Source organism: Leuresthes tenuis, unplaced genomic scaffold (assembly GCF_036924035.1).
Source record: "Leuresthes tenuis unplaced genomic scaffold, fLeuTen1.0.hap1 SCAF_6, whole genome shotgun sequence".
NCBI classification, from domain to species: Eukaryota; Metazoa; Chordata; class Actinopteri; order Atheriniformes; family Atherinopsidae; genus Leuresthes; species Leuresthes tenuis.
Genome location: NW_027325360.1, coordinates 15,802,891 through 15,816,162, shown reverse-complemented (window position 1 = coordinate 15,816,162; position 13,272 = coordinate 15,802,891). Strand labels below are relative to the sequence as shown.

At 41.3% G+C, this 13,272-nt stretch overlaps 2 protein-coding genes across 3 annotated transcripts; one reads left to right on the top strand and one right to left on the bottom strand.

Annotated features, from left to right (window-relative positions):
• Positions 1-632: 632 nt before the first annotated feature.
• On the top strand, positions 633-2,239 carry LOC140309135 (chymase-like). Its single transcript, XM_072386963.1, has 5 exons — positions 633-737; positions 1,025-1,187; positions 1,407-1,686; positions 1,769-1,908; positions 2,004-2,239. Exons 1-4 carry the CDS (start codon positions 701-703, stop codon positions 1,790-1,792), a joined length of 504 nt encoding a protein of 167 aa, XP_072243064.1. The 5' UTR covers positions 633-700; the 3' UTR covers positions 1,793-1,908; positions 2,004-2,239.
• A 1,200-nt stretch (positions 2,240-3,439) lies between these two features.
• naa35 (N-alpha-acetyltransferase 35, NatC auxiliary subunit) lies at positions 3,440-13,270 on the bottom strand. 2 transcript variants are annotated; one of them, XM_072387815.1, is made up of 23 exons: positions 13,141-13,270; positions 11,420-11,545; positions 11,279-11,312; positions 10,928-11,042; positions 10,699-10,773; positions 10,296-10,463; positions 9,751-9,817; positions 9,564-9,607; positions 9,407-9,457; positions 8,845-8,928; positions 8,488-8,602; positions 8,052-8,230; positions 7,781-7,840; positions 7,534-7,640; positions 7,339-7,405; positions 6,266-6,364; positions 5,311-5,489; positions 5,028-5,164; positions 4,848-4,915; positions 4,609-4,749; positions 4,369-4,491; positions 3,981-4,061; positions 3,440-3,882 (listed from the first exon to the last, which is right to left on the bottom strand). In XM_072387815.1, exons 2-23 carry the CDS (start codon positions 11,538-11,540, stop codon positions 3,823-3,825), a joined length of 2,175 nt encoding a protein of 724 aa, XP_072243916.1. In that variant the 5' UTR covers positions 11,541-11,545; positions 13,141-13,270; the 3' UTR covers positions 3,440-3,822. The 2 variants fall into 2 exon arrangements, with proteins under 2 accessions (XP_072243916.1, XP_072243917.1); XM_072387816.1 differs by lacking the exon at positions 13,141-13,270 and adding an exon at positions 12,061-12,172.
• Positions 13,271-13,272: the final 2 nt, after the last annotated feature.

Here is a 13,272-nt window from a genome sequence, read left to right as displayed (position 1 = left end):
TCCACAAGCTCTGCCCATGCTTTTTTGAGATTAAGTCAAACATTGTCCTTTTCCGTGCTGCAGTAAAGGAAAACATCAGGAAAGCAGCATTAAGAAACTTTTAGAATTGCAATTGTGAAAAAAAAAAACACACACAGTCCTCTATAGATGTAATACAAGTCAGGTGTTTGATGTAAAATGCAAAAAGGACTTCAGAACACTACAAAATTAATGTCCAATGTTAGCAAATGATACAAATGACTAAAAACAAAACATAGTCTGAGACACTAATTGACAGGAAGCTGCACAAAGTCTGAAATGAAACGAACGAATGTCTCATTTGTGGCTGCAGATTTTGCGGTTGCTGAAGACACTGAGTAGAAAAAGGGCTTTTTGTCGAGCGTGAATATGCCTGTTAATATAACTGCTCTGATCTGGCTCCTCAAATTCAAAAGAGTGGGCATGACACTGGTGTAGAGAACAGTATTTCCTTTTCCCTTCCAGCCGCCCCGATCCACCATCTAGTCCCACCCTAACAGTTCATCTGACTCCCATAATAGGTGTATGAAACAACAAGATAAGCAAGCTTTGGGGAGGATACTAATGTTGCAGGGAGGGGCCAGCCAATAAAAAGAATCCTTCAACCTCTAGCACTCATCATAAAAAGAAGAGGCATCGGGCAGTCAATCACCTGAAGGGATCCACATCCAGAGGAACCACGATGAAGCTTTGCTTTGCCCTCGTTTTGTTGCTTGCAGGTAAGTTGTCTTTTTTTTTTTTTGTCTCCAACTATATTCAGGTGTTTCATTTGGGTGAGAATTTTTAGCAGGTGTTTTAATGGAGCTGTGATAGAAAAGGCTCAGTGAAATACTGTAAATTCAAAGCCACTCAGAATCCAGATATTCACATCATAAAGCAGCCACCTGCTTTATGATGTTTTGGACCCATATCAGCTCAAGTCATTTCTAATACTGAACCCAGATGTCTAATACTGAACCCAGATGTCTAATACTGAACGGTGTCTGACTCCTCTTTTGCACGCCAGGTGCCGCACTGGGTGGCATTGAGAAAAGGATAACTGGGAGTAAGACTTGTGACACGGACAGGCAGTACCATGTCCAGATAGAATCTATCCAGAAGGGGAAGTCCTGTGGAGGCGCTCTGCTTAACACCCGCTGGGTCATCACTGCCTCTCACTGTGCAGAACAGTAAGAAACTTCTAACTTTCCATCGATTGTTCGATGGACAGACATCGATTCACTCTGACTTCGCCATTGGGAAGTGATGGATAATAGTTGGTTATGTTATGGGCAAACTGTTGGTACCATTTAAAGAAAAATACAGAAAATTTAACATTATTTTTGGACTGCATTCCCCACATTATGTCACAAGACATTCTTTTCTTCTTCTTTATTTTTTTGTGGCAGGCTTGTCAAGGTGACACTGGGCTTAAACAATGATGTGTCATTTTTTACAAAAGCCAAGTCTTTCTTGAAAGGATCGTCCAAAAAACTCCAACAACAAATCAAACCCGATCAGCAGTTTACCTTTAAAGACGAAGAGGGCAATCCCCATGACATTATGCTCATAAAACTGAATGAGGATGTGTCTGCTAAACTTCCCACCATCAAGCTCCCTTCACTTGAGTGCACAAGACAGAGCAGGGACAGAACATTGAGATTGGAGGAATGGGGCCGAAGAAAGCAGGTATGACGGTGATAAACAACCACGACGTAGAAGTTCAGTTCTTTGGAAATAAAAGTCACATTTCTGACCTTTCAATCCCCAGGGGGGAAGCCTGAAACAAGTGTGAGGTGTGCCAGCACAGAAATGTATGCATGTGGTGAGAATGACAAACCTGATGTTAAGTACCACAGTGATGACTCCACCACCATGTGCGCCTTCAAGCCTGCCGTGGAGGCCTGCTTTGTAAGCAAACTCCTTTAGTTTATAGTTCCATTATCAGTCTCGTCTTTAGTTGATCACACATAAAGCAACCGCACTTCTTATCTCTGTCTTTTTAGGGCGACGCAGGCTCAGCTGTGGAGTACAACGACCTCTTACATGGAATCCTTGTGAGCGAACCTGCAGATAAATGTGTAAATCCCATTGTAATGCTGGATGTCTGTTACTACAGGAAGTGGATTGATGAAACCATGCGGCATAAATAGTGACTAATACACACCGGGTCTAATGAAAACCCGCCCGATTTTCTTATATTAAAGCTATTTATTCTAGAGTGAAACTGAAAAGATTAAAAGCCCAGTGGCTGTTAGCAACACTGCAATTTAAAGTGAATAATTAACATAAATTTCACTCAAGCAAATTATGCTAAAGTGCATGTTTGACTACGAGCTATCAAACTATTCGTTTACCTGTCTTACATTCACTTCTCCAAATAAAGAGATTTGGCTGCCCAGAGTCCATGTTTTGCTTTTCTCATGAATATCTGAAGGTTTCATTTCCATAACGAAATTTCAAATGCAGGTTGTGCTCTCACTTTGGAAGGTGCGCATGATGTCATGCTGGCGATGTTGTCATGTCACAGAACAAAGCGGCATCACAGGCAGACATACAGAACCAAACCCGGCATGTCACTTTATTAATGTGTGCCAATTGAACACAAAAAAAATGCCAGAATGCCTCCAACACCTTTTTGGTATGAGAAAAAATATCACTACTCCTGCAACATGCTTATGTTATTGTGGCCCTGCATTCTGCATTTCAATTCTTCGAGTTGTGGCAGGTGCCCCCTTTCATTTGGAGATCAAGGAGTAGGGGTCATCTACTCATCCAAAATTACAAGAAGACCACTGCATCCCAGTACCAAAACAATGTGGGGCATCTTACCTCTGTGGAATGGAGGGGAAGGGCCAAGGGTAGGCATTGGACTATATAACATTTCCTGCCTTGCTCACTATTCATGTTGAACCACATTGGAACCCGAGAGTAGTATCTTAATACGTAAAGATAAAACTGAGAAGGTGAGGAGGTCCGTCATCATGGAGGGGATCGCATTCAGTACCGATTCAAACGTTCGCTCTCGGTTTCTTTTCAATGTTCCTCTCAGAAAATGAGCCAAGACTGAATGGGTGTAAAAAATAAGAGATATTCCAAAGATAAAAAGTGAGTCCAACCAACAGAACAGTTCACACTTTACAACCTGAAAACTACACCACTTTCTGAAACGTTTAAATTCCACTCATCTACAACACAGATCTGTGATTTCTTTTCACTTATGGTTATAAATTAAAAAAAAAAAAAAAAACAATCCCTCAAGGGGATTAAATAAGTGACAAAAAAATATGCTAAATATGCTCTTGCAATGTGCAACGGCTGTGGCTTTCAATCTCTGCATCTCGCTCCGTCATTGTCTAACAGTGACGCCATCCACTGCTCACGAGTGTTATTTCAAGGTATAACAACATACCGCAGTCTTTTTAAGACACAGCAGATATAGAAAGGTTTCATAGGATTTAATGATATGCACCCATTATCATTACAGCATTCTTTTCAAGCCTGCACACGACTGTCCTGGAGTCAGCATCCACTGCTGCCATTTCTTAGCAACACTGCACCTTGGCTTGCCTTTCACAAACTTTCACAGGTGCATATGTGGATATTGTTACTTATTTAGGTCCAAGTTGGGAGTTCTCTGGTCTGGTTTCTCGTGTTACATCTCGTTCGGGTGAAAATAAAGTAAAGAATCAGACACTCCTTTGCATCACAACAGCTGGGAGCGTCGCACATCACGGTTCAGACACGGACGGGGTCAGGGCCAGGGCCACGGCACACTTTCATTCAGGCGAGGGAGGTCGGTCATCCCTGTGGACCCGGGACGAATCAAATGATCTTGACGACAGGGAAGTACTTGTGAGCTGAGAAGTCGAACTCTGGGAGCACCTGCAGGGAAAGAAAATGGTGCTTACTTCAGCAAACTCCATACAACACTGAAGAGCTTACAGTGCTGGGCATATAGCCGTTTCAACAGATGGTGTTACCTTGGTTTCCTTCTTGTGTCCTCCAGCAAGGAGCTTCATTACTACAATGTTTGGTTTGGCCACTTTCAGTATGCGGTTAACCTGTTACCAATAATCAATAACTGGTTACTGATGGTCATGAACAACGCCAACAAAAAAGAACAAACCGATCTACCATGAACTCTTCCATGATTTTCTAAAGATGTCAGTTGTGTTACGATGGCCATTATTATACCTAGTTTAAATGCATGTGCTACGATGAAACTAATCTACAAAAGCATGGCACAGACTGACATAATAAAATGAATTCAGGAACTAAATTCGTACAAGAGAATCTTGAATTTACAAAACATCAAACTGTTGTGCTGTAATATAATCCATCAATTGTAAAAGAGTTGAACTTCCTGACCTCAGGGTCTGGGCTGGGCACATTTTCTAGGATGAGCTTGGCCTGTTGAAAGTGTTTACTAGCTGCCATGTAGAGGTCTGCAGAGCCGGGGGGAGGATTGTACTTTTTCAGATCCGACATCTCCTACAAAAGGGCAAGAACAGGAGTAAAGTCAGCGCGGACGGAGGAAGAGAAAATAAAAGCAGACGACAGAAGACGAGGCCTTACTTCACGAATCCCAGCTACGCACTAGAATAGTACCTTGAATTGGATGTAATGCACAGGTGGGGGAGTAACCACACTGTTGAAGGGGGCGAAGCGGTGCTCATAGCGAACTTGCTCGCTGTCCAGCTCAAACTGGGGCTTGCGTACCTTACCATCCATATCCAAAGCTACCATGGTCTGAGAAGAGATACAGAGATAAGAGGACAAATTATGCCTCAGTGTGTCAAAATGGGGAGACATGGAGGGGGAGGGGGGGTCACTCGTTTTTTACCAACCTTGTACATGCCAGCGCACATATTCTGGTACGCCTGACTCATTGTAATCTCCTTGCTGAGAGGACGAACTGCAAAACAATTCAAAACAGTATCAGCATCTGCACTTAGGCTACACCTACAAGAGACTCAGGCACCTCTACATGGGAAAGAAACTGACATCCGAGAATCCAAGAAAAGCACCTTTCTTTTTCTTCTTGGCCTTTTTGCTGCTGCGTCCTTTCAGCTGCTCCTCTAGAATGCGCTCCTCCGCCATCTGAGAGGAGTCAGCTCTGCTTAGAGTGGACATCAGCCATGCATAAAGGAACTCTGACAGGTACCTACAGGGAAATCCATACATTCATTCACAGATGAGTGTACAAATTAATGCTGTAGACGGGAGCTGATATTACTCGAACTGTAAATTTGTGTCTTTCAGCAAGAGCTAGCAACAAATACCAGCCGTGAACAACATATAGGCTCTTACCAGTAGATGTAATAGTATTCATGCATGCTGTAAAGCTCCAGTTCAAACCCGCTCAACAGATACTGGATCATGATCCTAAGGTTATGGTAGAGTATCCAAGTGCCAAGGCAGGCGAGATGCTGTCGCTGAGGCTCAAGTTTCATCAGTAAGCTGTGCAATGCCGCATCCACCTTCTCGGCCTGCAAAGCATACAAAACGACTTCAGCAGATGGTTCACAAATGATAAACTCACAACAGGCCTCTGTATGAGTGAATGAAGTTCTAAGATTTTTGAAACATTTATCGATCTGGGTTTGGATGCTGTGCAGCTGGGATGATTTCGGCTGGTAATCCTGGCACTTTTTTTACATCTGTTAGGATGCATAATAATGCCAATGGTAGATTTGTTAGCATGTAGGAGCAACAGTTCCAAAGCCTGGGTATTGCTAAAAATCCCCAAATTCAAGAGGAGATGTCTCGGATGCAAAGCAGGAACAAAATAGAGAGAAAGGATTGATTGTCATGGAAAATGTGAGATTGCTGGTATAGAAGGTGACAAGCTTGGGGCCCTGAGGAAGATGCAGTGGGGACTTTGGGATGGCTATATCATTTGTTTTGTAAAGACCTGTCGGAACAACTGTAACTTCAGACTATATGAGCAGACAGAGACAAAGACAGAGAGGTAACAGAAAAAGGAGGAGGGACTGCAGATCTCGTTTACAACAGATGGTGTAATCCTCGACATTCCACTCAGGAGTGGAGTCTCCGCACCCAAGATGTTGAACTGTTGGCTGTGAGCTGCTGTCCATGTTGTCTACTGAGAGAGTTCACCTGTGTTACCTGCTGACGCTGTATGTGCCATCACCAGCTAAGTTGTTGCCAGCTAGAAAAAAACAACACCCCGATCCATTTGTGGTGATCTCGTTAAGAATTCTACCACAACCAATGACGCATCCACAGATATAAGGAAGCTCACCTCGTCCTGCAGTGTAGCGAACTCCTCAAGGATGTGTCCCAGCTTGTCTCGCTGTCGGGCTCGGTTGTGTCCGTGGATCTGGATGAGGCTGCAGAAAGGCTGCATGCACATATATAAACACACAATTTCATTTCAACGGTAACAGCTTTTAAGGCTAATTCTCAGTTCCCAGTGCATAAAACTCCCTTTTAAAACTCCAACCCGCCTACCAGTGTAAGTCGCTTTGGATATAAGCGTCTGCCTATTTCTTCATGAAGAAAAAGGATGAAAAATTCTACTCTTAGGAAGTAATTAGTTTTAAAAAGTACTCACCACGTATAAAAACTCATTTGCGAGTATTTGCACACTTTGATTCTAAAGTCAGATTACATTTCCTTACAGAACAAAAACCGGCAGCTTTACCTCAGCACACAGTTTGTTTTATGCTCTGCAGGCTAAGAACAGGAATGACACGTGCAACATCCCCTTTACAGCATTTAATTAACCACTGCAGTTTAAAAACAAGCATGTGGGGCTCAACGCTACAGGAATTTTGTTTGTAATCTTAAAGAAAGATGACCACTTTACAGTTGCCGGTAGCAGTTTTTTCACCGCGTAAACCAGAAAAATGCTCAGTGATTATCAGAGCGGCAGATTAAGCTGAGTTGACAGTCATTTTAGGGCTGTAGCACTGCTGGAATCACTGGTGTCATAGATGTGGAGCTTTTTGTCTACTGACAGGCATGATATGAATGTCAGTTTGATTTCTCTTGTTCTTTTCACCGACAAATTACAAAAAAAAATAAAAATTAGAGAACTTCCAGCAAGTCTGGATTTTCTTTTTCTCTCTTTCTTTCTTTTCTTTTTTGTTTCTGGTAGCAACAAAAAGCAAAAGGCTGAAATGCTAAAATGCCAATAGGACTGGAGTGTTTGTTTTAGAAAGAGGCAAGCCTTGGATTACTTGAACTGTAAAACCAACACGTTATGTTACACGTTGGCATAAAGTAATCTGAGCACTCAATGTATGACTTTGTAACCCAAAAGACAAAGTGATCTCTATGTGCACTGAACGTGAACAATAAAAGGGAACATACCCTGGAGCAGTGGGTTACAAAGGAGTCAATATAGTCTTTGGCCTGATGGTTGTTGAACAGACAACACCTGGAGGGGGAAAAAAAAAAAAAGGGTTAAAGTGATCACGTCCAGGTCAGTTAAGGTTAATAAAACACCTCAAATCAACCAAAGATTACCACAATGCTGCTTAATCATTAAATCTGTGGCAGCCTTACTTGTAGGAGAGGACAGGTGGGCTGACAAAGTATCTTAGTGCATCTTTGATCATGTCCTGCATCAGATGGGTGCCAAACACTTTCTTATTATCAATCAGGAACGTCGTCTGAAGTGACGGAAAACAAAAAGACGAGTTTTAATTGCTGCGCTTGTTTTTCTTTTTTAACATCGCAGCATAAAGCGTAAAGAATCATCTACAATTTTATCAACAATGTAAGAGCAGTGAAAGTGAGCCTTCAGATGTACCTGGAGAAGAGATCGGGAGAGCACACAGGGCGACTGCTCGCTGAATTCACAGAAGAAGTCCTTGTAAAAAGCACAACATTTAGGTCAGCGTCAGAAAGCCTTTATCGTTGACGATATCCCGAAAAGCCATGTTTATATGCAGTATGGAGCAGTAGACATTCAGAAACAGTTACAGACAAACAGAGATATGGAATCATCCTCTACAGTCATTGGAAGACGTGAGCAGAACGTAGCTTTTGCATTACGGAGAAAGTTACAGAAAGGTCTTCACCAGTATTCCATGCAGATTTGTGGTGTTGATCACATCGCACACGGTCTTGATGCGTTCTATAAGCTTGCCGAAGTAGGCCACCATGTCTTCCCTCTTAATGATCTTGGCGTAGCGAGGAAAGGTGGGCGGCAGCAGTCTCTGGTTGACGAGGGGCTCAAATCCCATCATGATGGGGTGGTCTGTCCGTATTTACGGGAGACATTAAAAAAAAAAGAAAAGAAAAAAAAAGGTTACATGAGGACGAACATCTAATGTGAGCTGTACTGCATCTACCCAAGTTGCCACGGTGATAACTAAAGTGAATGAGCGGAACACAGAATGTATATAGTGCATGCGTTGTTCTCTTTCAATTAGATATCATTTGATAACTTTTTTCATTTTCTTCCCTACGACTCTGACTCGATGGTTCAAAAGTGTGTGTATCAGTGGGCTTTACCTCCTTTGGTGGTGTCATTTTGTGACTGAATGCCGTGTTGAATACTGGAATGAATAGGCGACAGCAGGTCAGCTGCCTGAGCCACAAGCTTCTGGGCTTCACCTACCGAGCTGGTCTAATAAAAGGGCAACAACACAAAGAAAAACAGTGCTTATTTGCACACAAATGTCTGCACATTGCACTGATGAGCAGCACATGGACGTAGCAAACTGCACAGAAACAAGTTTTAAAGGTTTAAGCAGACTCAGTTTGAGATTAATGATACTGCGACACAGCGTATAAAAACCTTTAAAGACATCTTTTACAGTCGCCATGTTTAATCTGTGCGGCAGCCAGTGACTTGTGTTTGTAAATTACCTCTTTCTTGGTGAATGCAATCAGAGCAGTCAGCAGAAGGCGTGTAAACTTGATTCTGTTGAAAAGTGCCAGGCACTGCTGATGCTGGACGAAGAAAACACGGGACAACATTGCGGCGCTATTAATACATGCATTCCTGAGCTGGTCTTTTCATGAGGAACAAAGAATGATCAAAGGATTTCTATTTTTGGTTCGACCACCCAGAAAAGTCCAGTTTGTGGTCAGATTATTATTTTTTTCCCCCCTTTCTTTTTTTATCATTACTCTTGCGAAACAGCTGTCAATTCCAGAGTAGCATCTTTAAAGGTTATCCGAGTCCCACGCTCTGATAGAGGAGAAAATATAGAAAATATAACAGGAATACACGGAGCATTTGGGCGGGGTCTTCGAGTTAAATTTGTGGTTTAAATGTGGGAATACTTAGACTGATGCATAAAGACCAGAGAGCCCATACTTTATCACATACTTGACTTCCTTTTCATCATCATAAATGCTACTAAACAAAAGGCCTTTTATAAAGAAAATGTTCATTCATTTAAACTTAATGAATCGTCAGACTTACTTCCAGCTCAACTTCGGGGTTTCTCTGCTCACCCTGTCGGCTGCGTGTGCTCTGAAAAGCAAGAGATAATACAAAAAAAAAACCAAAACGCCGAGTATCAGAACACAATTTCTATCATCGGCATCTCAGAGAAACTGCAGTGATATACAGCATATACCTTAACTTTCCTCTGTAACTCATCCTCCACATCTTTCAGCATACCTGGTAAGATGAACACGAAAGACACAGAGGGAGGAATGACAACAGCCGCCTTTGCTCTTTCGAACCAATGGCTTTAATTGGCAGACGCGTCAGCCGTCTACAATAAACATAACACTGCAATGCAACAATCGCAGCACTCCTACCGGTTACCCGCAGGTCTGTGACATTATTGGCCATCTTGAAACCATAGGTCATGGCTTGGAAATCCTCCTACAGGAGAAAAAAAAAAAAAAAAGAAAAGACAATCATTCAGACATTTTAACACGTCTCTGAGTGTCTTTCACAAGTCTATCACTATTCAATAACTGTAACTAAAATTTTGACACCTTGGTATATAAGATGTGGATTCCAGCTCCTGAAATACTTCACTAATCTGCATCTTTCAACAATCTCTTTTTCAAACCATGATTTATTAAGCGACAGTTTTCCTGATAAGTAATAGCCTGATCACATTCAGTACACAAGTTCACACCTGGAAGCTGCCAAGAGAAGCTTGTGAAGCAGCCACAGCCTGGCTTGCTTGTCATCAAGCAGCTCCAGTGGAGCTCCACTGCACTGCCGCTTTGTTAATGAGAAAGTGGCAAGCCCTGATTTTTTTTTAACCTTACCAAGCAGTTTTGCTGCTGCTGGTCCTGCAACCTTTCCTGGACTTCAGGCTCACACAGACAGACTGTAGAAAACTGCTCACCTCTTCAAAAACAGCCGCCTTGTTGATTTTTTCTCGTGCGATGTCGCACACCTTCAGCATACCCAGGGCAAAGGCTTTGAGAGCTGGCTCCTCAATCAGGTCGGGGTTATGGACGTAAAGGCAGGTGAACACGGTCTGGGCTAAGGAGTGACCCTCCAGCCAAGTTATCTGGACAAAGAGACACAGAATCAAAAGAACACAGTCTGGAATATTGGACGGTCCTCTGGAAGTGTTGAAAAGACAACACATAAACTACCTATAGATGAAACTAAATGTATGGAAGGAAATTGGAGATTCAGCTAAAACAGTGTAAAAAAACAAGCTTTTTAAATTCGAGGGCAGCTCAGATAGTATTTGATGGGTCGCCCTGACGACCAGCTGAAAAACTCAACCCAAAACTCACCAAACAGCAGAAACATGTGTCAATGATCCCAACGAGTTCAGGAAGACTAAGGTCTTTCACCTTGATGGCACCTTCCTGGAACGAACATTTCATAGTTGAACGAATTGCTTCAAACTATTTGGTCAATTGTCCTGCTTTATAATCAAGAAAACAAACGAATGTAGACGAGGGAATCAGATGTGTGAATCAAAAATATAGAAAGTCGGACTTTGTGTCTTAGTTGCAGTACCTTAATAGCTTGCTCAAAGTTGAGCACCTTCCTGTTGACCTGGTTACCAATCATTCCTGCATCCATCTTCGGATCCATCATCTCTATAGCTGACATGGCCTCAAACAGGCCAAACCTGTACCACAGCAGAAAGCTTAGTGACTCGAATTCTGATGTCTAAAAAGTATTGATTAATCGATCCAATGGCAAATATAAGTATGGCTAAACTTCAAATGTGAATTCTTCATCCAAAAGAATTAACCAGAATTACGTGTTTCACTACAAACACCCTCATCTTGTCAGTGCTGTGAACTTTGACTTTGGGACACAAAAACATTCTATCGTTAAAAAAATATGTCTCTATATACTCACAGCTTGTCATGAAGCAACTCTCCAAGATTCAACTCTGCATAAAAAGGATGAGAACAGAGATGGAGGAAGGATGCAAATAAAAAAATGCATGTGTTAAGACTGTCACACACACAGACACACACACACACACACAACCTTTACCTTTACAGGCACCCTTGAACTCTTGAGTGATATCAACCCAGTTGGCATTGTTCTTCATCTTCTCCGGGATGCCCAGCCCCCAGCCAGTATCATCATCCTCAACTGCTGACTTCATCACCATGGTGACTATGAAGGACAAACCAAGAGAAACGGGACAAAGAGTTGGTTTTTTTATTAGAATTATTTATTTTAATTATACAAAACCATCAGAAAGGTACAACATTACCGGTGGCCTAGATCAATATGGGAGTAACATAAACCACATCTTATAGGCAATACGAATAACTACATGACCTAAGAACTATTTCACTATAAAATGTGGACACTAATCATTATCTAAATAAAAACGCTATTATCTAAATATGCATTTTAAACTGGTGATAGAGTCTATGATATAACATGTTTTGCTCTAAGGTAGCTACATACAAGGCCACAACAATTTGGTCAAAATTACTGGGAACTTGCAAGTGGGAGTGAAGAGAGGATCTCTAAAAGATATACGGCCAGATCAAATCGAAACCCTCTTCTTCAACATTTTCAACATGATAAGCGTATTTTATTTTTTGTTTTGTAAAGTTTTACATAGAAAACAAAAAAGAAAGGAGCATCATGAAAAATGTTTCAACCCCAAAAAATCTGACCTTTCAGATAACTTGTATCAAAGGTTCAAGACTCAGTTCAATCAGATTTGGCAAAGTTACCAACAATCTAATGGATATCAGCCATGGCATCCACTATACAGCTACCTAGGACTCTCAAAGGACAATTGACGCAAATAAAGAGTGAAAAATACGAGAATATACTAAACTGGTTTCTCAGTTGTTAGAAATCCAAATCAAAACTCTTGTTTTGACTGTAAAAGGCCTTCGGGAGGATTCAGCACACTTTGAATTGGTGCTGCAATGCTCTACTGTGCAGCTTCATGTGCATCATCATGACCTTTAAGGGGAAAAAAAAGTCAAACCAAAACCTGCTCTGCATTCACACCACAAGATACAGAGATACACATTTATAAATTAACATCGAAACAAGCTGGAATGTCGATTAAGAAAAAACAAAACAAAACAACAACAAAACAAAAAAAGGCCAGTTTAAAGACAAAAGGGTGCCGAATTTTATTAAAACAATCACTCTTCATCTGTTTAGCACACTGATGTTATGATCACGCCTTGGTACATTTTCAGTGGAAGAGACAAAGACAGATTGTCTTTTTAAAATCTCTCAGAACTCTCGCCACGCATCTGTTTTATTAGTTTACATGTATATAATTACGTTTACAGCATGGATAAGAGGCTCAACTGCTGCCAGTGATGTCAGTGTGAGACATGATCTTATTTTGATCTATTTCTCCTGATCACATGCCGTTGAAATAACCAGTGGCGTAAAGGACATTTATACTAAGAGCTTACCAAAAGCATGTGTTTGACATATGCACAAACAACACAAGTGTCACGAGTAACCTTGCAATTTTACGGTTTAAAATCGTATAAAACACTAATGAACGATACATGGTTGCAAGGTGGTAAAATATGTGACTTGATGTTAGCAACTTATCATAAACGTGAAATTAGCTAGCTTAGAATAGCGTGTACAAACAAGCTAATGTTGCCCAGAATGTTTAATTTTCGTCATCATTTTGACAAGTCATTCCTTTTACATTAGTATACAGAACACCATTCTTTAATTTATAGCTTGATATTTGTTGTAAATCAGAGACATACCTTAATTTCTTGTGCTAATCATGTAGCTTCTAAAGATCCTTTTGGAGACTGTAAAGACCGACGCACATATTTTACGTCATAGGCCACCGTTAACCTAGGAAATGTAGTCCATATGAATATTCTTTAAGTTAT

Bases quoted from the DNA above. Each gene is read 5' to 3' on its own strand.
- LOC140309135 (XM_072386963.1), top strand. From the start codon at position 701: ATGAAGCTTTGCTTTGCCCTCGTTTTGTTGCTTGCAG. The intron at 738-1,024 runs GTAAGTTGTCTT...TTTGCACGCCAG, and splicing joins CCTCGTTTTGTTGCTTGCAG to GTGCCGCACTGGGTGGCATT. The intron at 1,687-1,768 runs GTATGACGGTGA...TTCAATCCCCAG, and splicing joins AATGGGGCCGAAGAAAGCAG to GGGGGAAGCCTGAAACAAGT.
- naa35 (XM_072387815.1), bottom strand. From the start codon at position 11,540: ATGGTGATGAAGTCAGCAGTTGAGGATGATGATACTGGCTGGGGGCTG. The intron at 8,603-8,844 runs GTAATTTACAAA...CCCTTTTATTAG, and splicing joins TTGCATTCACCAAGAAAGAG to ACCAGCTCGGTAGGTGAAGC. The intron at 8,231-8,487 runs GTAAAGCCCACT...AAATACGGACAG, and splicing joins AAATGACACCACCAAAGGAG to ACCACCCCATCATGATGGGA.